This window comes from Phoca vitulina, unplaced genomic scaffold (genome assembly GCF_004348235.1).
Source record: "Phoca vitulina isolate PV1807 unplaced genomic scaffold, GSC_HSeal_1.0 scaffold41, whole genome shotgun sequence".
NCBI classification, from domain to species: domain Eukaryota; kingdom Metazoa; phylum Chordata; class Mammalia; order Carnivora; family Phocidae; genus Phoca; species Phoca vitulina.
Genome location: NW_022589744.1, coordinates 12,427,498 through 12,452,692, shown reverse-complemented (window position 1 = coordinate 12,452,692; position 25,195 = coordinate 12,427,498). Strand labels below are relative to the sequence as shown.

General features: G+C 43.5%; 1 protein-coding gene across 3 annotated transcripts; it reads right to left on the bottom strand.

Moving 5' to 3' along the window:
* Positions 1 to 25,079, bottom strand: MFSD11 (major facilitator superfamily domain containing 11). Of its 3 annotated transcripts, XM_032429508.1 has the most exons (14): positions 24,653 to 25,079; positions 24,195 to 24,364; positions 23,593 to 23,648; positions 21,710 to 21,817; positions 20,907 to 20,986; positions 20,692 to 20,788; positions 19,411 to 19,469; positions 18,746 to 18,890; positions 13,480 to 13,520; positions 7,858 to 7,923; positions 5,560 to 5,685; positions 2,469 to 2,643; positions 1,441 to 1,576; positions 1 to 791 (listed from the first exon to the last, which is right to left on the bottom strand). In XM_032429508.1, the coding sequence occupies exons 2-14, from the start codon at positions 24,288 to 24,290 to the stop codon at positions 627 to 629; spliced, it is 1,350 nt and encodes a 449-aa protein (XP_032285399.1). In that variant the 5' UTR covers positions 24,291 to 24,364; positions 24,653 to 25,079; the 3' UTR covers positions 1 to 626. The 3 variants fall into 3 exon arrangements, with proteins under 3 accessions (XP_032285399.1, XP_032285401.1, XP_032285402.1); XM_032429510.1 differs by lacking the exon at positions 24,653 to 25,079 and having other exon boundaries at positions 20,907 to 20,961; positions 23,583 to 23,648; positions 24,195 to 24,646; XM_032429511.1 differs by lacking the exon at positions 24,653 to 25,079 and having other exon boundaries at positions 23,583 to 23,648; positions 24,195 to 24,209.
* Between the last annotated feature and the right edge of the window lie 116 nt (positions 25,080 to 25,195).

Sequence of the window (25,195 nt, the reverse complement as noted above, 5' to 3'; positions counted from 1 at the left end):
TTCATTTACCTGTTAGATTCATTTTTAAAACTTCAGCAATTTTTACCTCGTTTTATAATAATTAGCTACTCCTTGCTACGAATGACAAGGTAGGAAAACTTACCAAAGCAAAACGTTTAAGGAGGAAGAAAGTGCAAATCTTTTCAAAGATTCCACTTCAGCATCTCACAATTTATTTAAATGTCGTTCGCAGACACATATGTGGGGCGGGCATATGTTCCCTATTATTACATAGTAGCACACACCCCATGCCCAGCAAGAATCTTCACTTGACATTCGGCCTAGTGTTCTGAATCAGGGCAGCATCTTTCAACGAGAACAGGAGGGCGAAGAAAACATTTACACTCCATAACATGATTATAAGGAACTTGAGACAGAGGAATTGAAAAACAACATTTCTGAACGAGTATAATTGACAGAACAAGTTTCCCTTATTCTGCTTGTTTTAAATAGCTAATGTCTGTAAACTTGAACACCAACCCTGGCAGACTGAGCAGTCCTAATTCTTTGATTTTCCTTCCTGAACATCATCCAATACTCTGCGGAAAGGGAAGGTGGCTCCTTCAGCCGGGTTCTCCTCCCCCGGGCCGCCTGCAGCTGTTGTCCCACCTGGCAGGCGCCCTGGGTCAAATGCTTCGGTAGTCAGAGCCCCGGGCCACGATGGCGGCGGCGGCCCACTCCACGGAGAAAAATGAAATAGTCCCAAAGAATCCAAATATCACCATGACCAGGAGTTGCCAGTGAAGAAGCAAGTAGTTACTGTAGAAAAATGCCACGGCCGCACAGATGGACTGAGAAGAAACAGACCAGGTCAGAAGATGCACCCAGACGACCCCACCGACCCCCAGTCACCAGCTCACAAACGCGCACCGTAAACTCCCGCTGAGAGCCGGCAACCGTCCGGCAAGTGGCATTCTGTTATTTAAAATAGTATTTTGTGGGGCGCCTGGGTGGCTCAGTCGGTTGAGCATCCCACTTCGGCTCAGGTCACGACCCCAAGGTCCTGGATCAGGCCCCGAGTGGGGCTCCCTGCTCGGAGGGAAGCCTGCTTCTCCCCCCGCCCTCCCCCACGTGTGTGCCCACTTGCTCTGTCTCAAAATAAAATCTTTAAATAAGTAAATAAAATTTATTTTGTGAGAAACTGAGTGATTAATAAAATAACGTACACTCCCAGTCAGAAATGGGCTTGTCTATGTGACAAAGGGACTCTGGTATCTAAGGCAAGAAGCCTCTCATCTGAGCACTAAGAACAGAACGGAAAATCTCTTACAGGAGCCCGGGGGAGAAAATCACACCCTTTGCTGCTTCCTAAGTCCAATCAGAAATACTTTAAAGGATGCCCCTGCCTCTCATTTCAAACCCATCAGGAAAACAATGTTAAAGCACTTAAAAAAAAAAAAAAAAGGCACCCACCTCAGCCCAGCCCAAAGGGGAGCTTACCTGCACAAACTTGAAGACCGCAAAGGCCGGCGCGCTGTCTTCAGAGTACAGAAAGCCTAAGATACTAAGCAGCTGGGTATTGAAGCAGCTGTCCCCAAGACCCAACAGGAAACTGCAGAAGATGGCGACTTCTTTGCTGCATAAAAAGGAAAATGAATTTAGAAAGAGCACTCCTAACAGTATTTGTTGGAGCCCTTCCCAATGTAAAAGCAATTCCCTTACAAGAGCATTTCACTTTCAAGTTATAAACACTATGAAACAAGAAGAAATAAACACTGGACTCTACAACGTAAGAATTTATGCTCAAGGGGCACCTGGGTGGCTCAGTCGTTAAGCGTCTGCCTTCGGCTCAGGTCATGATCCCAGGGTCCTGGGATCGAGCCCCACATCGGGCTCCCTGCTCTGCGGGAAGCCTCCTTCTCCCTCTCCCACTACCCCCTGCTTGTGTTTCCTCTCTCGCTGTGTCTCTCTCTGTCAAATAAATAAAATCTTTAAAAAAAAAAAAAAAAAAGAATTTATGCTCAAACGCACTCACCTGCACAGTCTAAGCAAACTCTGGTCTATGAACTATCTGGGAGCAAACACTGGGTTTGGGCAGGGCCGCCCTTGGATGGTGGATCTGGACATAAATGTCTACATCTATAATGAATTTGAGTTGAGTGCAAGGAAGTAAGATCCTCAAAACGGACATAACCAACTGTAAATGGACCAGATGGCCTACCCTTTCCTCACCGTTCTTCACTGCTCAGAAAGCAGACCTATTATAACATCACATCAGATACTTATATGCTCTTTCATAGATCAAGAAAAACATTTAGTGGGCTGAAAGGTTAAAACCAACAATTATAAAATAACGGGATTCTCACGAGCTCCTATTTAAAATAATTCTGGCTCCATTAACATTTGACAGATGACCTTATAAAGAGAACAGACTTTCAGAAAATGATTAACTGCTCCATTCTGAATATCTAGCCACCCATTACCTCCCACCCTTCCTTAAATCACTAGAAAAATGACAGTCACTATACCTGGATTTGATGTAAGCGCTGCTATCAGTCCCTTCAACAGGAGCAATAGGGGCATCCCCAGGCATGTTGAGAAATATCAAATAAAAAGCTATAAAATGCACCAGGATGCCCAACAACACAACTGGATTTCTACCAAAACGATTATTCTTGCTCAGCAGGCCAAAGAGGCTTCCACCTGCAGAACCAATGGAATAGAGAACAGAAAAACACAAGGCCAGATTAATAAATCAAAATTTTGTTTCTTTGAAAAAAATAAATAAAACAGATAAACCAACAACTAATTTAATCAAGGGAAAACAAACACAAATATTAAAAATAAAAAACAACCATTGAAACAGAAGAAAATTTAAAAATCAGAATAGACTTCTAGGTCAGTGGGGTAACAGGGAGTAGACTTAGCACCTGCCTAAAAAAAAAAAAAAAAAAGTACAAAAAATATGAAGCAGTAAGTTTGAAGACACGAGATATCAGACAACAAAGGGCAGTGATCTCTGAGACAGGACGTGAAGGAAGGGAGCCCGCAGCCCCCCTGAATGGAGGGACACCTAAGTGGCTAGAGTTCCACAACAGGCTATCAGAAAGGAAAGCTGCACAGAGAGACAATTCCAGAGATCTACAGAGGGTCCCTCTGAGTCTTCCCTAAGTGCTGATCAGCACATACTGTGAGTACATTAGCAGAGGCCCCCGAAAGAACCATCCAAGAGGGTTAGATATATTAGATGTATTAGCGCCCCACCCTGGGCTGGGAAAGTGCCTCCTCCCCTCAGCCAGACAGGAAGTCTTAGGACTCACAGGCACTGGGTGTGCACAGAAGGGTCTTCCCTCAAGAGTGAGCAATAATGAGCCCTTGTCTGAGCACTGCTCTGGTCCTGTCCAACAAACCTTAAAAGCAAGCCCCAAAAGAATCATACTGTTTCCAAGTAAATGAACTGCAGCCAAGAACAAAGCTCAAGAGTATTTATAAGAATACAAAAATATCCAGCAGTTCACAAAGTCTGGTATCTCCAGTATGACCAGGCAAAGAAGCAGGAAAATAGGACCCGTCATGAGGAGAAAAAGCAGTCAAATGTGGAGTTATCATACGACCCAGCAATTCCAGTGCTAGTTACATACCCAAGAGAAATGAAAACATATATTCACACAACAACTGTACATACATGTCCACAGCAGCATTAATTATAATGGCCAAAAAGTGGAAACAACCCAAATAGTAAAATGTGACATATCTGTAAAATTAAATATTATCTAGTGATAAGAAAGGATGATGCTAATATGTGCTAGAACGTGGAAGAACCTTGGAAACATTATGCTAAGACCTAAGAGACCATGTATTCTCTGATTCCATTTACATGAAAGTCCAGGATGAGCAAATCTACAGAGAAAGTACATTAGCAGTTGCCTGGGGAAGGGCAATAAACATGTTCTAAAATTAGACTGTAGGGATGACTCACAACCCTGTGAATGTACTAAAAAACACTGACCCATACACTTTAAGTGGGTGACATATATGGCACGAGTTATATTTCAATAAAGTTGTAAAAAAAAAACCCCCCAAAACCCCCCAGAACTGTCATAGATATTAGAATGAGCAAAAACATTAAGACAATTACTCTCACTGTATTCCACATGTTCAAATACATATAAACACCCGGTACGGTTCCAGGTGTGGGCAGTAAAGCAGGGAACAAAAACCACGGAAGTCTGCTCTCCCCGTCACGCTGATCACCGCCGGCCACTCTAAGGGTCCTATGGGTTTTTACTGTCTGTGTTCTTCCCTAAGCCATGAGCTCCATGTGGGTGGGGAGGCTCTTGTTCATACAATGGATGCACAGTAAGTATCTGATGAACTGGAAAGCTCCCCCTAGAGGACCATATCCAGCACAGCGCTCCAGGCATCGAAGCAGCCTTGCTGACCGAGGGATACCTGAAGGCGTTGCGCCGAGCAGCGGGAGGGGTATGGAGGTGTTCAATCCCTATGTCGTACACCTGAAACTAATATTACGCTGTATGTTAACTAACGGGAATTTGAATAAAAAACATTTGAAAAAAAAGGAATACCTAGTGTGGCACAATAAAGATACACATTGGTCTTTGCCTTGTCTGTCCTCCTCCCCGCTCTCTGGCCCAGAGCCGCTCCTAGAACCCTGGAAATGTCCTGTGTCAGGCGTGTCTTCTGTTCTCCATTACTCCCTTTTGACCACACCAGAGTTTATGCAAATGAGGTGATTCCTGAGGGGATTTAGGGGTGGTCTAGTTAGCTTCAGGATGGGGGCTGGTTGCAGAAGGACCAAGACTTGCTTAGAGGGTTGGAACCTTCAGCCCCGGCCCCCAGGCTCAGGACCGGGGAGAGGGGATGGAGATTGAGTTCAATCGTCATTGGCCAATGATCTCATCAACCCTGCCTCTGTAATGAAATGTCTGTAAAAACCCCTAAACAGTAGGTTTGGGAGACCTACCCTGGTTGGTTGGTGAACGCATCCATGTACTGGGAGGGTAGTATACCCTGACTCCACAGGGACAGAGCTGTCTGTGCTTGGGACCCTCCTGGTCTTTGCCCTATGTGCTTCTTCATCTGCCTGTTCATCTGTATCCTTTATAATAAGCTTTAGTGGTAAGTATAGCATTTTCCTGGGGGCTCATGGGAACCTCCAAACTCGCAGCCATGTCAGACAGAAGGTAGCCTGTGGACCCGGGACTTACAAGGGGCACCTGAAGTGAGGGCATCTTTGCGGGACTGAGCCCTCGGACCTGTGGAGTCTGACACAAACTCCAGGACTCAAGAGTTCCAAGTGGATTGTCTCGAGGCACATCCAGCTCATGTCAGAGATTCAGAGGACACTTTCCCTAAGTATTTTAAGAGAAAAAGCTGGGAGAGACTATATGTTTTCCTACTTACAGTTTTGACTGGGAATTATATGGGAAACATCTCATAGTTATCTCAGAACGATGATTAAAAAAAAAAAAGACATACCTGTCTGGGTAAAAATAAGCAAGGAAATTAAAATTCAAGGACAGAGAAGTGAAGTACACTTACAATACCTATGATAACTACAACGAACTGATTTCACATAAAAACATTTTTTAAACCAACCTAAGATTTCTCCAATGCCAATGAAAATGCCAGAAAGTCCAATGAGGCTTTTCTCTTCTGTTCCGAATTTATTTACAGCACCAATACACGTTCCATAGACACCAGAGAAGAAAGTCAATTCCAGACCTTTAGGAAAAAAGCAGATTTAACTATACATTCACAATCTCCATTCCGGGTTCTTTTTCATGGCTGGTGGTATTTGAGCTTTATATACATACACAATAAAATTCATTCAGCCTGACACGTTACTCCCCTCAAGCAGAGCAGTTTTATGCTACGTAGCTGATGAAATGGAATTAGCCACAAGATGGCAGTTGCCACGTATTTCGGATAAAAATACACAACTCAAAGAAGCAAACCCTTTAACCCTTCTGTTAAAAATCGTCCTTCGGGGCATCTGGGTGGCTCAGTCAGTTGAGCGTCTGACTCTTGATTTCAGCTCAGGTCATGATCTCAGGTTGTGGGATCAAGCCCCACATCAGGCTCCGTGCTCAGTGGGGAGTCTGCTTGAGATTCTCTCTCTCCCTCCGCCCCTCCCTCCTGCTTGTGCACCTGTGCACACGCACGCACACACGCCTTCTCTCTCAAATAAATAAATAAATATTAAAAACAAACAAAATGATCCTCCGTGCGGAGACGGGATGGACAGAGGATGGTACACATGTAAGTCTGTAATAGTGATTTTTTAAGTGCTTTTAACCCTTGTTAATAGCTCTCCAAGGTTAACAGGAATGTAGGTCTGGAAAACCAATGTATATTATCTACCTTTGCTTAAAGATAGAATGTTTTCATTAAACTCTTTTTCCCAGAAAAAGAAGTTTTAAAAATTAGGGCTAAAAAATTAAGGTCAATCAGCAGAAGACCTCATTCCTTAATGCTACAAAACTTAACTGAATTTTAAAGACGTTTACCATTTATTCTACTGCTCAAAAAAAAATGTTTATACCTATAAGGCAAATAAAGGCAAAAGTAATCACTGGCACATTATGACACTTTTTTTTTTAACATGATAGCACTTTTTTTTTAAAAAAGATTTTTTATTTATTTGACAGACAGACACAGCAAGAGAGGGAACACAAGCAGGGGGAGTGGGAGAGGGAGAAGCAGGCTTCCCGCGGAGCAGGGAGCCTGATGCGGGGCTCGATCCCAGGACCCTGGGACCATGACCTGAGCCAAAGGCAGACGCTTAATGACTGAGCCACCTAGGCGCCCCAGTTGCACTATTTTTAATAATTTTTTTTTTTTTTAAGATTTTTTATTTATTTATTTGACAGAGAGAGCACAAGTAGGCAGAGCGGCAGGCAGAGGGAGAGGGAGAAGCAGGCTTCCCGCCGAGCAGGGAGCCCGATGCGGGGCTCGATCCCAGGACCCTGGGATCATGACCTGAGCTGAAGGCAGACGCTTAACGACTGAGCCACCCAGGCGCTCCTATTTTTAAAGATTTTATTTATTTCAGAGCGAGAGAGAGCACACGCACACAAGCGTGAGCGGGGGGGGTGGGGCAGAGGGAGAAGCAGACTCCCCACTGAGCATGGACCTCCCCCGCCAACATGGGGCTCGATCCCAGGACCTAAGCCGAAGGCAGACGCTTAACCGTCTGAGCCACCCAGGCACCTCAACACAACAGCACCTTTTAAAAGGAAACAGATTCGGAGGATCTGAGAGCGCTCCGGGGACTCCGGTAAGCCACAGAGCTCATTCCATGTCATTAGAAAGTATACGAATCCACAGAAAGTTAGAAGGATTTACTCAGGGTTATTTTCTGCAGAGCTCCATTTTGCCTTAAAATCACTGGTTGCAATGAACCATGCCTCCCAGGGTTCCACCCTTGTGTAGAATCCTCCCACACTGAGTTTGGGCTGGCCCTGTGATATGCTTTCACCAGGGAAATGCAGTCAAAGTGACACTGGGCTCGTGCCAGGCTTAAGCCTTCAGAAAGTCTGGTTGTTTCTCCTTTTGCTCTTTTTGGAGCCCCTAAGCAATCTGGCCTTCCTCTTGGGTCAGAAGGAAGGGATCACTTGGGAGGGGGTCATGCAGCCACAGAGACTACGGTGAACAGACAGACACCCAGCCTTGCATTGAATCCCTTCAGACATGCAAAGGACACTATCGAGAAGCCGTGGCCCCAGCTGCCTCTAACAGGACCCAGAAGAGACCTCAATTAAGACCATCAGAAGAATCATTCAGCTGAGCCCCATCAGTGCACAGAGCTGTGAGAAAGAATTATATGGTGGTTGTTTTCAGTCCTCACTGTCATCACGCAGCCACAGAAAACCCAAACCGTCATTAAGCCCTTACCTGTATAAGCAGTTGTAATACTAAGGAGCAGCATCTCCTTGGTGACACATAACTTAAGAGACTTTCCTGTAAGAAAGAAAACAATGTAAGACTGCTTAATTAGATTTTAATTACCCCAAAATTCTAAAACATTTACTCAACCCAGACACCCCCTGTCCATAACGCCAGTAGACAAATACAGTGGGACTGAGGTTAAGGATTCAGATGCTGAAGGAATGAACTAAACCTGTCCTGTAAATAAAATGTTTATTCCACCTGCTTAGATATATTCTACAGTGGTGTTTTCCCCAACACATTCTCCAGCTTGAATCTAAAACAACAACATGGAACGGAGAAAAGAAATAGGATCAAACAAAACAAGACTATGTGAACAGACTTGAGCGCAAGTTAGGCTAAGGGCGTCAATGGCTGGAAGCGCGCTAACGTCCCGGGGGAGGGAGCGGCTGCAGAGCGGCTTGAAGACTGGACTCCAGATGACAACTGCCACCCAGGGAGCTTACTGACCGCACCGAGGCTGCCACACCCCTTCCTGAGATTCTCAGTTCTCTGGATCTGGGACCGAAGCTTTAGTTCTGCATATTTGCTTAGGACTACTTTAACGTCTGTTTTTACACTGTTCAATGTGGTGGAAATCTGCAATGGAAAATGCAGGTCTAAAAACTGCATGTTTTAACTGTCTTTTTGAACCTGCTTACATTTCATAGTTTAAGGCCACTGATCTAAACTAGTCCTAAATGAATAGTGGCTCCAGATTTTAGTTCTTACTCAACTGCTGACTACAAAAGTTACACAAGACACAAACGGTCTGTCCTGAATTTCGCCACATGCAGAAGAGGATACTTTTTTCTCTAATCTCACTGAAATGTAGTAAGACTAAATGCAGTAAGACATTTTCACATATTTCCAGGAAAAAAATTATGATTAATACAAGGTTTAAAATAATACTTTTAATTTTAAAAAATAACATTAGCAAAGCATATTTGTTTTTGAATAATCAGAATATTTAACAAAAAGAAATTTTAAAACATAATCTAGAATGATACCATAACGGTGACTACATGTCATTATACATTTGTCCAAACCCATAGTATGTACACCACCAAGGGTGCACCCTCGTGAACTGTGGACTCTGGGTGATGATGATGTGTGAATGTAGCAGGTGCATCAACCGTAACAAATGCGCCGCTCTGGTGGGGGACACGGATAGTGGGGGAGACTGTGCATGTGTGAGAGCGGGGGGCTCTCCTCCTTCTCAATTTTGGGAACTCTCCTCCTTCTCAATTTTGTTGTGAACCTAAAACGGCTATAATGGGGTGCACATGGGTGGCTCAGTCAGTTAAGTGTCTGCCTTCAGCTCGGGTCGTGATCCCAGGGTCGTGGGATCGGGCCCCACATAGGGCTCCCTGCTCAGTGGCGAGTCTGCTTCTCTCTCTCACTTGTTCACTCTCTCAAATAAATTTTAAAAAATCTAAAACGGCTCTAAAATAATGAAGCCTATTAAAAACAACAACACAACATCATCTATTTACAGAAATAGACAAACCAATCCTAAAATTCATATGGAAATTCAAGGGGCCCACCATGGCCAAAATAATCTTGAAAAAGAACAAAGTTGGAGGGCTCACACTTTCCAACTTCAAAGCTTGACAGTCATCAGCAAAGCATGGTACCAGCATAAGGACAGACACATGCATCTAGAAATAAACACTCACATTTACAGTCAATTGATTTTCGACAAGGACGCCAACACAATTCAGTGGGGAAGAAGAACAGTCTTTTCAGCAGGACAACTAGGTGGCCACATGCAGAGGACTGAAGTTGGACTCCCACCTCACAACATAAATAACAATGAACCCAGAATAGATCCCAGACCTAAATATCAGAACTGAAACTGTAAAAGTCTTAGGAGAAAATACAGGAGCAAATCTTTGCGACCTGGGGCTAGGCAAAACCTTAGGACACCAAAAACACATGCAAAAAGTAAAATGTATAAATCAGCCTTCATCAAAAATTTAAAACTTTTGTGCTTTAAGAGATACCATCAAGAAAATGAAAAGTCAACCTAACGAATGGGAGAAAATATTTGCAAATCATATATAAGAGACTTTTATCTAGAATATATAAAGAATTTTTACAACTCAGGCGCCTGGGTGGCTCAGGCGTTAAGTGTTTGCCTTCGGCTCGAGTCGTGATCCCAGGGTCCTGGGATCGAGCCCCACATCGAGCTCCTGGCTTTCTCTCTGTCAAATAAATAAATAAAAATCTTTAAAAAATATATAAAAAAAAGAAAAGAATTTTTACAACTCAGCAATAAAAAGGCAACCCATAAAAAACGGGCAAAGGACCCGAGTAGACAGTTCTCTAGAGACGCGATGCAAATGACCCACAAGCGTGTGAAAATATGCTCCGCATCCTTAGCCATTAGGGAAATGCTGATCAAAACCATGAGACACCACTTTACACCCATGGGGACAGCTATCATCAGAAAGATAGATAAGAACTCAAGGAAGTAGAGAAACTGGAGAAACTGGAACCTTCAGATACAGCTGGTGGGACCATAAAATGGTTGCAGCCACTCCGGAAAACATCTGCTGGTTTCTCAGAAGGTTAAACACAGCGACCAGAGGACCCAGCAATCCTACAACTCCTAGGTACCTACACAGAGCTGTGCAGATGTACATCCACACAAAAACCTGTGCACGGATGTTCAGAGCAGCATTATTTATGATGCCTACAAACAACCCATTCTGCAGAACATGCAAGAACATGGATGAGCCTTGAAACCATGACCAGAAGTAAAACCAAAACCGTAAGTAAGAGAAACATGTCACAGAAGAGCACATATAGTACTATTCTATGTATACAAAATAATATCCAGGATAGGCAAGTCTAGAGACAGAAAGTGGATTAATGTTTGCCTAGGGTGAGGATGGGGGTGGTGGGGAGGAAATGGGGAGTGAATGCTAATGGGTAGAGAAATTCCTTCTGGGGTGAAGAAGAGGTCCTATAATTGACTGTGGTGATGGATGCAGAACCCCGTGAATGTACTAAAGGCCACTGAACTATACACTTTAAATGGGTGATTGTACAGTGTGTGAATTATATTCAATAAACCTATTAAGAGAAAAAATATCATCTAACAGCTTAATGGATCTTCTTCGAGACTTAAAAAAAATTTTTAATAGAAACAAATTTCATTATACATACTATTTTAAAATTTGTTTTCACATAATAGGCAAATATTTTCTTTTTTTTTTTTTTAAAGATTTTAATTTATTTGACAGAGAGGAACACAGCGAGAGAGGGAACACAAGCAGGGGGAGTGGGAGAAGGAGAAGCAGGCTTCCCAAGGGGCAGGGAGCCCAACGCAGGGCTCGATCCCAGGATGACCTGAGCTGAAGGCAGACGCTTAACGACTGAGCCACCCAGGCGCCCCGAGAGCAAATATTTTCTAACATTCATCGAGTTCATTTTAACGGCTAGGATAATCTACTGTGTAGAAATACCGATGCCTTGTAGTGAAATATTTCAATTACTTTCAGTTTCTCACTAATATAGACATCTTAGCCATTAAATCTTAACAGAAATTCCTAATTACTTCCTGAGGTATTAGTGGAGTTGCTGGGGTAAACGTACAAACATTTCTAAGGCTTCTGATAACTTGCTGACAAATTGCTCTTCAGAAAATACTACAAATATCCTATCAGCAACGTGGTCTTAGGCATATAAATACCTACTCCCTATAACACGGACCATTATTTTTTTATCTTTTGAAATTTGATGGAAAACTTTCAAATTTGCATTTTATACTTAAGCAAATATCTTCCCTGCCATTTTAACTCTATTGGGTTGTTTTGATAGATGAAGTTTTACAGTTTAAGCAACCAAAGGGCATTCTTTTCCCTTATTGTCTGATCCTTGAAAGGCTTTTTTTTTTTTTATTTTTAAAGAGAGAGGGAACACAAGCAGGGGGAGTGGGAGAGGGAGAAGCAGACTCCCCGCTGAGCAGGGAGCCTGCGATCCCAGGACCCTGAGATCATGACCTGAGCCGAAGGCAGACACTTAACGACTGAGCCACCCAGGTGCCCCTTGAAAGGCTTTTCTTCACCCAATCAGTTTCTTCACTTACTTTTCTAGTTTCAATTTTACATTAACTCTATTTTCCTACACACTCCACTCCCTAACTTTGCTTATTGAAGAGTCTCTTTTATTGTATTTATTGTATTGTGGACGTGGGCCCGATTCTAGAATCCAGTTCCACTGCTCTTTCTATTCCAAAGTGTTCAAATGAATTCACAATTGACTTTAATATTTATTAGGGAAAGTCCTCCTTTTCAAAAATTCCCTTGGCTATTCTGATTTATTCTTCCAGATGGACTTCAGGATTGTTTTAAGACCAAGAAGTAAATTTTAAAAAACTTTCTAGAATCCTATCAAACATATACATTCGGTTGAGGAATGAAATGCTTTTCAGATAAGCAGGAGCCTTTTCTTTACAACATGCATCACAGCATCAATAGAGGGAATGTGATGATTAAGAATAAATAAGGGGCACCTGCGTGGCTCAGTCGTTAAGTGTCTGCCTTCAGCTCAGGTCATGATCCCAGGGTCCTGGGATCGAGTCCCGCATCGGGCTCCCTGCTCGGCGGGAAGCCTGCTTCTCCCTCTCCCACTCCCCCTGCTTGTGTTCCCTCTCTCTCTGTCTCTGACAAGTAAATAAAGAAAATCTTAATAAAAAAATAAAAAAGGCGACCACATGAATTCTTGGCTAGAAGTTGTGTGCTTTGTGTCCTCTGACTTAGGCCATGGCTGATTAGATCAAGAACTTGCACCCTAGCCCAAGGCAACCTGTGGGCTACTCACAAGCAGAGCGTGTAAGGCCAAGGGGCCTAACTCAAACAACATGGCCCCTAAAAGGCTGCTCCCCACTAGACAGTGGTCAGAGTCTCTCCTTGGGAGAAAAAGAGGCTGAGAGAGCTACAGGCAGAAGCAAAGAAGTGGCCCACATCAGGCCTTATGAGACCCAGAAGCCATGTTTGCCGGTTTCTGAAGGAACCACAAGACGGCCGTTACGGGAATCACTGGCTTTGCCTGTCACAGTCAGGGCTCGGATCGCAGCTCAGCAGTGTGCTAACTATCTGACCTTGGGTAAATAATTTCTTTAGCTAAGTCTCAATTCTCTCTTGTATAAAATGGAGAGAATGGTAGGTGTGTGTTCTAGGATACTCACAGAGCGGTTGTGAGACTAACACAAAATAAACACGTAGGGAGGCGTAGCCAGGAAGAACCCTCCGCAGACAAGCCCAACTGTTCTTCCAAACTCGGTTCTGAGGAGATGGTCTGTGTGTCCTCACTGCCTTGTCAAGCACCAGTCCCTGAGCTCTCTGCACCTCCCTGTGTCTCCCCCGAACGGCACCAGGCCGGGCAGTCAGGTTCCCGTCCATCCTGCACACACCCCAGTTAGACCCTGGCTGAGACGACTACTGAACTGCAGAGCCGCATACCTGGAAGAACAAAAACACTGGAGGATCGTCAATCCAAAGTTACTGGGGAAAGGGGGAAAAGCAAATGTTGTAGCTGTTCCCGAACAGCTCTTGCACTTCCGACACAGAAAATACTTACTGAACGCATCTACTGCTTTTCCCATAGTGCTCTGCGCAGACCTGAAAAAATAAAACAAAATATCGAAGTGTTTTCCCCTGAAAACTGAAAAGAGATAAAATGCTATCATATTTTCATTGACGTTCGTCAAAGCTCCGTCCTCTACATGGTCTGGCAAACATTTCCATTGCCTGCAATGCTCCTCGCTCCGGGGTGTCCCTCTGGGACCCCATCCTTGCCTCAGAGAACAAGGTGAAAGCGCCACCTGGGTGACCCTTTATTAACAGCCGAACACAATTCTCTCATACTAAGCTGAAAGCACACAGCCACGCGTGTCCTTCTCAGAAAGGATACTTCAGGCAGGACAGAAATCTCCTCCACCCTGCTATACTCATACTGTAAAAACACCTTGTAAGAACTCAATCTCCCTCCACTCTGACTCCTTCAAAACTAAGTTGTGCAGGGTGCAAACTCTTCAAAAGCGACGCCAGCACCTATGCTCCACAGCTGGGTGCGGGAGAAGCTGGGGTCAAAAATGTGGGCTTCAGAGTCTGTGCTGTGCTCGGCCACTTCTTCGTCATATGGTTTTTAGACAAGTTACTCCATGCCTCCAAGTTTCACTTCCCCATTTATAAAATAGGAGTGCTACCACTTAACCAAAAGAATTTAATGAGACCATGTAGCTTAAGTATAAGTTGTTTAATGTGATTATGCTAAAGACATTTATAAAAGATTACGTTCCTTACTCTGCCTGCCGATAGGGTAATATCTACTCCTCTGCCATCTTTAAATATTTTTACGAAAAAGAAAAAAAAAAAGAAACCTCATAGAGATCTATCTGACTTATATAAATGAATTAGCGACACAAAAAAGGTAGTCTGTTCTAACCAATAGGAAAAACCTTTTTTCCCCCACCATAAAAACTCACGTCTTCCCTGGAAGCAAAAACTCTTTAGACTCCAAGTAACTGATAGTACTCTTGTAGTTGGATAGGATCAGGTATAGGATTCTGGTATTTTATATTTCAAGCCCCAAATAAGTAGGAACCAATTTATATACTCTATAGACTATTAAAATACAATTAAGCCAGCCAGCACTCAGGTGCAAATCATTCCCCATTCAATTCAGTGAGATATTAAAGGGAGCCATTTCTAGTAGGATACTAAAATAAGACGATCCCCACGTCCTGCGAGGATGGAGGGCGCAGAGTGAGATCACATTCAATCCCTCTCAAACCCTCCAATACCTTCCCATTTCACTTACTGCTCTAAGGTCTCGACTTTGGAGGGTAGCAGAACGTGCCACCCCAAAACATGCTTTAGTATATTGATTATGTTGAGCTGTAGGCACTCAAAAAACAGCAAATATGGGTACAGGCTTTCTTTGAGCTCCCCTCATCTGCCTAAAGAAAGAGCCTCCAAAAGGAACTCAACTGTTATAAATCACCTCTGGGAGTCTCATCAGACAGGGAAGACCGGCTCTTGTCATAAGAGAGGAGGCCAGCCACCGACGGTACGTCACAAGCTATCCTATCTCCCATCTATTCTTCTACGGGTCTGCTCATCCTTCCATAAAATCATTTACTCTCCTGTAAGAGGCCTCCATTCCTCCTCCCCTTTCCCTATTTAGATAGTATATAGAGCCTAAATTCTAAGCCAGCCTAGGGAATTACTCACTCTCCCCTGGGCTTCCTTCATGTATACATGAGGAACATGTGTGAATAAACTTCTGATTGCTTTTTCTTCTTATTAATCTTTATTACAGGGGGGTCTCAACTGAGAACACAGGAGAGGGAAGGGAAAAGTATTTTTCATCCCCTACAACTTAAATGTTACTTTCTCAGCCTTCCCCAGCAACTCCATCTGTAATTTTACATATATACATATACGTATATATATGTGTGTATTACATATAAATAACTGTTATAGTATTAAATTGCAAGCCAGCCCCCCACCTCCAGCCCGTACTTCTATACCCTCCTCTCCTTTACATTTCTATTTTCTAATACCAGATGGCTAAGACGTAAGGGTTCTTTTGGGGGGTAATAAAAATATTCTAACATTTGTTGTGGCGATGAACACACACTTCTGTGAATATTCTAAAAGTCACTGAATTATACTTTTTTTTTTTTTTTTTGAGAGAGCATTAGCATGGGGGTGGGAGGGGAAAGGGAGAAAGAGAACCTTAAGCAGGTTATATGCCCAGCACAGAGCCCAATGCAGGGCTCAATCTCAGAACCCTGAGATCATAACCTGAGCCAAAATCAAGAGTCAGACCCTTAACCAACTGAGCCACCCAGGCACCTCTGAACTGTACACTTTATTTTTATTTTTTTAAAGATTTTATTTATTTATTTGACAGAGAGAGACACAGCGAGAGAGGGAACACAAGCTAGGGGGAGTGGGAGAGGGAGAAGCAGGCTTCCCGCTGAGCAGGGAGCCCAATGTGGGGCTCCATCCCAGGACCCTGGGATCATGACCTGAGCTGAAGGCAGACGCTTAACGACTGAGCCACCCAGGCACCCCTGAACTGTACACTTTAAATGGGTAAATTGTACAGCATGTGAATTATAGCTCAATAAAAACTGTTTTTAAAAAGAATTCCTACTTCCCTCTCACCCACTAGAAAGCTCCACGAATGCACGAACATCTCTCTGTTTGTTCAACAAAACACCCTGCAAACAATGCCTGGAATAGACACTCAAATATAGACCGAAGGGAGGGAGGGAAGGAGGGGCCAGAGACGCAACTGCCAAGAAAGAAATTCCTAGAGATCACCCAGCTCACAGGGCCTCACACATGCAAATTACACATAAGGGGGCCACTCAGGTAGGACACTGAGCTGCCTTTTTGCATCCTCAAATCATCTTAAGGCCTTTAGTGGAATCCTTTAAAATCAGATCCTACTTTTTCCTTCAATGGCTTTTTTTTTTTTTCTTTTTGAGGGCAATTTGGGGGCAGAGGGAGAGAGAGAATCTCAAGCAGAACCCCCTCCTGCCCCTGTGCTGAGAGCAGAGCCCGACACTGGGCTTGATCTCAGGACACTGAGATCATGACCTGAGCCCAAAATCAAGAGTCGGATGCTCAACTAAGCCACCCAGGCACCACCCTTCAATGGCTTCTAATCACACCAAGAACAGAACCTGCGCTCCTGCACAGCCTCCCAGAATCGACTCCCTGACTACTGCAGATACTCCTACTTCCACTCCCTCCCTGTGCCGAGTCCCATGGACCTCCCTGCAGCCCTGGCACCCACTGCACCCCTTCCCACCGCCTGGCCCTGGCAATGGCCATCAGCTGATCGTTCCTCCTCACCAGTCAGGCCTCAGGGAGCCACCCAGCCCTCCATCACCTCCCCCTTTCGCTGCCTTCTCGAGCACTTACTTTGCGGTTTTACACGTGTATTATCTACACCCCCTCCAAAATTAAGTCACACAAGAACAGGGACTTATCTGTCTTGTTCACTGCTGTATCCCTCAGGTTTAGAAGGGGGCTGGCACAGAGTCTGTGCTATTTATAGAATAAAGACAAGAAAGCTTCAAGTTTGGGAGACAATTCAGGGAGAGAAAATGCTGAAAGGACTGAGCAAAACTCCTCAGCACTGCACCTTATCAGTTATACAATCCTCTATCTATCCACGAAGTTCCTTGAAAACAGGTGGGCTGTATTTGTCTGCACAGCACCAACATCTGACATTTGCTAAACGAACAGGTGTTTTAATTTTTGCTGAATCTGTGGTATTCATCTTCATAGAATCCTTCTCCAATATGTTAGTTTATGATTAAAAATATATACACATAGTTGATGTTATAAATATGTATCATATAAATACATACGTGTTCAAATCAAAGGTAACACCTCTCCTTTTATTTTTATTTATTTACATATTTTTTTAAAGATTTTGTTTATTTATTCATGAGGAGAGAGAGAGAGAAAGAGAGAAGCAGGCTTCCCGCGGAGCAGAGAGCCTGATGTGGGGCTCGATCCCAGGACCCTGGGATCATGACCTGAGCTAAAGGCAGACACTTAACCGACTGAACCAAGGCGCCCCTCTCTTTTGCTTTAAACAAACTTAGTGAAATTTTGAATGCTTAATGATCCTCTGACAGGAGGATTTTAGGTCTTTTGGGGATTAACAAGGCAGCACAGAATGCTCAGTGCCAACGTTTTAATAATAGATAAAAGACTATAAGGTAATCTTCATAATTTACTGATTCAGAAGCCAAGCAAAACGAGACTGGCAAAGATTTCTCATTTCCCTTTCCTCAAACCTAGATAATACCTGCAGAGAAATTGTCTGTGATATTTTAGTTTTACTTATAATTGAAACAGGTTCAAGGTAGTTTACAGTTTTTAGAAAAACACAGGGCTATACACCTCTTTCCCCATTTGGACTACTTTGGGGAAGAGCACGCACGTAGGTTAGGGCCAAAACCCAGCACTGTGCACAGGAGCATGGGTGTAACTGAGGATCTTCGAGGACAACTGTTGATGGCCCTGCCCCTCACACTCGCCACAGGAATGGGGATATTTTAGGGTTGGGTCAGAGACAGTAACAGAGGGCAAAGACTGTCTTCTATTTAACTTTATAAGCCCGCATCTTTGTACATTAAAACACACGGGATGCTGGCTGAATTGAAAGAGGAAATCGAGGCCCAGAGAAATAAAGGGATTATGGCTACGTCCAGGGTCATACAGCTTGTCAGCCACAACCTGGGATTAGACTCAAATCCCCTGTAAACTTTCCCCTGCTTCTCCTTTCCTTTCCCTTCCTTCTCCCCACAACTCCCCTTTTGTCTTCTTTCTCTTCTGATTGGCTTTGAAACCTTTCCCTCGGCTCCTGGCCGGCTCAGTCAGTAGAGCCTGCAACTTTAAAAAAAAAGACTTGAGAGAGAGCGAGCAGGAGCAAGCACGTGTGCCTGAGGGGGGGCAGGGAGAGGGAGAGAACCTTCAGCAGACTCCCCGCTCAGGGAGCGCAGAGCCAGAGGTGGGGCTCAACCCCAGGACCCTGAGATCATGACCTGAACTGAAATCAAGAGTTGGACACTTAACCGACTGAGCCACCCAGGTGCCCTGAGCCTGTGACTCTTGATCTCAGGGTTGTGAGTTTGAGGCCCACGTTGGGGGTGGAGCCTACTTAAAATAAAGAAATAAATAAAAATAAAACTTTTTCCTCCTGTCTGCCCAATGCTGGATATCAGTTAGGGCTGCAAAAAGGTTGGAAATCTCTAAACTACATCAACTCAAAATACATTTTCAAATAAAAAGGAATGTTGCCAACTTCTTACTCGTTGACTTCCAGGTCCTGGTCATCAGAAGACTCATCTTCTCCTAGGACGTTTTCAGAATCTGGCTGCCGAATGAGAAAGAAAAGAACTGTCCCCACGAGGCTAATCACTGTCAGGGCAATAAACACTGTTCTTCGGTCACTCTCTAGAGAAAAAAAGAAGAAAGCTGATAGCACTGGCCATGCAAACAATTCAAGTTGGTGTTATGTTCAGAGGTTGTTGAAAATCATCCAAACATTTCCTTGTTAAATGTTTACTTTATAAATTAGTGAAAATCTCAAATAAGAAACTCAATGGAATACCTCCACCTTTGTCTTTCAGTTAAAGAAATACTAATAAGCCAAAAGAAAAACGGCACAAGAAATTAATCATATTGTTTTAACCAAAGAAGCGTACAGACAAAACAAGGGTTCAAAAGTCTAACAAGTGACTAGTATGCTCATACACAGCATAACCTTCTCCTATACCTTGAGCTGCTTAAAGCATAGTCATAAACTAAAATCCTAGCTTAATAATATAAGGAAAAAAGTTACTACAGATGAAAATCTGAGAGGACTTAAGGCAGCAAGGTTCATTAGAACAATCTGAACAGAGCAATAATGGATATTTTGTGAAACTATTATCTTTCGAACATGTGTGAATAAAGCAAAGTGAATAACACAAACCTGATATTTGAGTTTTCCCCTGCCAAGCAAAATATATGTAGAGATTTCCGAAGAACAAGCTGCGGGAAGAAAAGGGAGGACAGGATGTTGAGGATTTATTTCCATATTTACAGTTTGTAGAGCAGTTTTTCCATTATTTGTTAAAAAGTGAAAGAGAAAAGGATTTTTTAAGCATATATAATTTTAAAAGTATCGACTCCACCCTGACTCTTTCTGAAAAACTGACCCAGATGGAATTTAGTCTCCTTCCACGTGACAGTGACCTGATTCCGCCTGAACCGCCCTTCAAAGACTTGACTCTCTTTGAACCATGTGATTTATTGGGACTCTGGAAATGACTACTTGGAAACAAGCTTATGCTACTTCTCAAATTCTGTATTTTAAAGAATCTATGGGGGAAAAAAAAATTCATGATTCAGATACCTGCATCTAATCAGATACTTTAGCATACTTTCCCAAAGAAGGAATCGTTTGCCTACACTCTGGTTTCTTAATATACACCCCCTTACAACTAAACATCTGCATTTATGAAGATTTATCAACACCACAATTTTAGGTAATATCCACGAGGGTAAATCCTCAGGACAGATTCCACGACAGAATGACCATTCTTGCTTTTTTACTTAGGAAATATAGAACATGTTGTATCATTCAGCCCTGATATAATTAGTCTCACTTAAAATTTTTTTTTTAAAGTTCACTTATTTTTAAGTAATCTCTACACCCAACATGTGGCTCGAACTCACGACCTTGAGATCAAGAGTCACATGCTCCCCTGACTGAGCCAGCCAGGCGCCCCTCACTTTTGAATTTTAATATATTCGTTAATAGCTATCAGTTATTCGTTAATAGCTATCAATATGCAGCTCAGTGGGAAGGATGTGGTCTTTGGAATCCAGATAAGGATGGTTTAAATCAGATAAGTTACTTCACTTTTAAGCCTCTGTTTTCTCATCTGTAGAACACAGATTATACCTTCTGGTCTCATGAGGTGGTGAGGATTACTGAGATTTAGTAATGAAGCCAACAGTCCCTGCCTGAAATATAGCAGATGCTAAATACATTATGGTTAACATGATTTTCTCTTTACTAATGACGAGTCCCAATTAGGCAGGTCCATGCATTTCATGCAATTTTATAAAACGTTAAATCCGTATCATATGCAGCTAGGAACTCAAGTCATGGAACACAGAAGACTGGAATTTTCAACACAACAAAGATCTAAAAAAATGGTGTGACAAAAGAATTAAAGGAAAGACTGAGCTCCAGAAGGATTATTACCTAGATTGTAAGAGTGCCCAGAAAATTCCACTGTTTCTCCCAATAGTATGCTCATCTGAATTTATTGTCAGGCAATTTCCTTGTGCTGTCCAAAGCACTGAAATTCAAACCAAAAGTTTGTCAAGGGAATGAAATCACTTGGCTTCACAAATGAAACACATGATACTCTTAAATAAATCCCAGAAGACAGAGAAAATAAACATCGAAATGCTTACCGGCAGCTGCAATTCCAATGAAAACAGAGGCTGTGTAGAAGGACCATGGGAGAGGCTGGATAAAAACGGCAATGTACATGCTAAAATGTAACAGGTCAACGCATTACGGTCAAACAATACCTCATATAGAATGCCAATTATGCCTTCTAGGAATCGGTTCTGAGAATTCTCTTTTTTTAAAAGTCAACCTGTAAAGGACTTCTCCAACACTAGCTAAAGTGTTGGGGGGAAAGAGGACAAATGTGACCTACTCATTTCTTAATTTACTATTCTGAATTTGTAAGATCGGACATTGAACGAGGGTTTGCAACTGGCCTTTGCCAATAGCTCGGCACGGGCTGGGACTGTCATTCTACAACCCAGAAAAAAAGCTTAGTTATCTCGGTTGAATTCCCGTTAATCAACTTGATATAAAATAAGATTATTTCACGGGAAGTTCTTTTCAACTCTCATAGAAAGAAAAAAATAGAGATATCTATTTTTACGAATAGTAAGATGAAAGGAAGTATGCACACATGCCACCACATTAAAACAACATGGTATCCCTAGGCATCAAGGAGAGAACCAAATCCCTAAAATACCGCCTGTATTCTATTCAATCCAAGTCGGCAATTTTTTTTTTTACGTAATCTCTGCACCCAACGTGGGGCTCGAACCTACAACCCAGAGATCGAGTGTCACATGGCTTTCTGACTGAGCCAGCCATGCACCCCCAAATCAGCAATCTCTTGTGAAAAGTTTACTATATGCTTGGAAGGTGCTGAGGGTGTTTGGATTAAATGAAAGAAAATCGCACTACTCACCTGTAAAATAAACCACTTGCAAACATAGAAAGCTGAGGTCCTATAATGGCAACCACTGATGGTGTAATCAAATTTGAGGCAGAGAACACTCCATATATAATTGCCATGCTGTACACATAACACATAAAAGGAAAAAACAAAACCCTTGAATCACTGTCTCAAAAGTGCGTTTTTTCAAATCCACTTAGAGTCTATAGATTTTTTTTGCCATAAACATTCATTTCTTTAGCTGGAATTAACAATAATTCTATCATTAAGCTGAATCCTATAATGAGGCTTTCACTTATACAAAATCTTGAAGTCTCATCAAATTTCCCTTTGAATCAGCTTGCCTTGGACAATATGCTTTTAATGGACTGGTAAATTATAATAACAGCTAACATATAACATGTAACAGACACCGAGCCAAGCGTTTTATGTATGTTTTCTTTATTAAATCTGACAGCTCTATAAAGATAGTATTATTATTATTATCCTCACTCTACAGAAAACGGAAACACAGAGGGGTTAAGTTACTTGCCAAAAGTCCAGCTAGATAGCTGGTGAATGGTGGAGCCAGAATCCCATCCCTGGTCATCTCACCCCAGAGGCCCTAGTCAACGAGTCTGCTCTACAAACTTAGTTTACAACTCCTGGCAACTGCATGAAATTTCACTGTTATAAATGACAAGCACAGAGTTATCACTTCCTTAAACCAGAACTTATTTAACTCAATCTAATGGTCTCTTCTGAACATTATTCAGCTACTATAGACCCAGCCCTAGTACATACATCTTGTAGCAAAGTATGACTAAAACCATTTTGAGGGTCCTGAATTCATTTACTAGACACTATTTACAAACCCAAAGTAAATTATTCTTTGGCCTTTATGATCCTCTCAAACAGTAAAGGTTCTCTGGAATTGAAGACAAAGCTCTACTAAAAACTGTGGTATTGTTAAACACTTTAAAAATGGACATTTGGGGCGCCTGGGTGGCTCAGTTGGTTAAGCGGCTGCCTTCGGCTCGGGTCATGATCCCAGGGTCCTGGGATCGAGCCCCGCGTCGGGCTCCCTGCTCAGTGGAGAGTCTGGTTCTCCCTCTCCCTCTGCCTGCCTCTCTGCCTACTTGTGCTCTCGCTCTATCTCTCTGTCAAATAAATAAATAAAATCTAAATAAATAAATAAATAAAAATAAAAAATGGACATTAGCACCCATTTATTCTCAAATATCATATATAAGATCAGGTTTAGGATAGGTAATAAAGAACCAAATAAGAGTTGTGGGGAAGGGGGGGATGTTGGTCAGCATCTAATAGTTAACTGCAGAGAAATTAAGAAACCCGTATGTGCTTATATCCATGTGTGCATTACACTCCCAGCTTCAGTCACAATGTACTAGTGACTCAGGAAGGTCTTTTCACTTTATTTTCTCTGTGAAAGTGAGACTAAACACCTTAACAAAAATCTAAAAGCTCCTGATGACAGTATGTTAATCATGAAATTACGACAGGACCGAATGTTTCAAGAATCATATAAAACACCCTCTGTTTAGGATTGAGAAGATGTAATTATGACAACACTTGAGTGTTTATTAAATGCCAGGCACTGTGCCAAGAGCTTTACAGGTCAAGGCATTATGTGAGCAAGGAAACTGGGCTCATAGAAGTAACTTGCCTAACACAGCGCAGTGTGAAGTCATGAAACCAGGATTTCAAACCCAGTATTTAATTCTACATGAAACCTAAACTCATCACCTTTATTCTATTATGTTCTCCCAAACAGACCAGTTACCGAGAAAAAGCAACCACTACTAATTCAATCACAGTATTATTGCCAAAAATTCTGATAAGGTTTAGGTAACTACTGTAATAGATCAAGTAAGACCAATCATACCGTACAATACCTGGTGTATCCACTGCCGTGAAAATCTGTGCTATTTAAGCTCCTGATGACGGTTTGCTGCGTGGAAGATAAAGCTAATCAATGAAAACATTTCGCAGTCTCCCTCCCCATCCCCACCAAAGTCTGTCTCCGAGAACTGAGAATGAAGCACCCGGTAAAGTAAAATTCAAGATACTCAGTACTTCATATTGCAAGTCAACTCTGAGACAAAAAAAGGGACTACAAAACGGGAAAAGGCAAACCGATGACGGGGCGGGGGCGGGGGGGCACATCAACTGTAGCTAGGCCTTGGGGTTCTTTTCTCCTCAATTCTCCCAATACGAATGGAGACTTTAGTACAGACAAGAAATAACAGGTCAACATACAAACCCCAAGTCAGATCAGAGGAATAAGCGGTCTTGTTTAACTCCCCGTCCCGATACAGTACTAATAAGAAACGTCTGACACACGAAATTAAACCGAAGCATAAAAACCGAGGAAGGGTAGGTGGGAAAATACAAGGTGCAACTTAAGCGCGCTGTTAGGCACAATTACTGTTTATTATCGTTTTTGGAATGCGTTATGAGAGGCACTTCAAAGGAGGTAGGACAGATCCCGACTCACCGCCACATTTCCACAAGTTTGAAAGGCGGTGAACATAAACATAAAGGCAACTCCTAAAATGATAATGTTGAAAAGCTTTTTAGATTCCGGGGACATTGTGGCTCAACTCTGGCGGAGGTCAGCAGCAGCCCGGGGCGGTCAGCTCTCCTCGGGGGAACCCACTGACAATCCTGGGGAAGGAAATGAGACGGTGAGGAGAGGAGGCAGATCCAGGAGCAAGGCTGCCAAGCTGTCAAACTTCCAGTTCTTGGATCAGAACCGCGGGCCGAGAGTGAGGTTCTCCCCACGGGCAGTTAGGACATTCCCAGGATCCGATCCGAGCAGGGAAAGGCCCGACACCCGGAGAGGTGCCAATAACGTCGCGGCTCCAGGTTGACGGGCCCGCGAGCGGGATTATGGGCCAAGGCCGAGGTGCAGCGGCCGGCGCGGCCCCGCCCGCCTCGCCGGCCCTGACTCACCGCGGGTCAGGCGACCAGGTCATCTGACCGCAGCCTCGGCGCCAGCCGCTCGGCCGCCTGGGAAATGTAGTCCTGTGCAGCCTGAGACGCGCAGGCGCGCCGTGTGGGGCTACAAAGCGGAACCCAGCGGAGAAGTCGGGAACTGCGGGAGGGAGCCTGGAGACATCGTAGCGGGGCCTGAGAAGGCTGGAGACCGCGAGGCAAACGGGAGTAGGGGGAGTAGTACTCCCTCTGATAAAGCGGGAACCTTCTGCGGAGGTCCGAGCAGAAAAGCTGCGTGGAGCTCGTATACTGGCATGAAAAGAAGGCGGGGCCTGGAAGGGGAGCGCTTCCTGTTCCTCCTGCGGGAGAGCGCCCGTACGGCCTCGCAGCCGGAAAGAGCGTTTCGCGGGCTTTCCAACTGCCCACAAATTCCGCTCCCCCTCCCAGCAATAGTGACTCCGCGCTTTTCGGCCCGCCCGCCGGGCTCTGCGCAGGCGCGTCCGACAGAGGCGGGGCGCGTGGCCTCGGCGTTGCGGGGCGGGGAGGGGCGAGCCAATCAGG

Coding starts and splice junctions, on each gene's coding strand:
- MFSD11 (XM_032429508.1), bottom strand. CDS start 24,290: ATGTCCCCGGAATCTAAAAAGCTTTTCAACATTATCATTTTAGGAGTT. Junction 20,789..20,906: donor CATTGGAATTGCAGCTGCCG/GTAAGCATTTCG, acceptor TTTGAATTTCAG/TGCTTTGGACAGCACAAGGA. Junction 1,577..2,468: donor AGCGCTTACATCAAATCCAG/GTATAGTGACTG, acceptor CTTTTTATGCAG/CAAAGAAGTCGCCATCTTCT.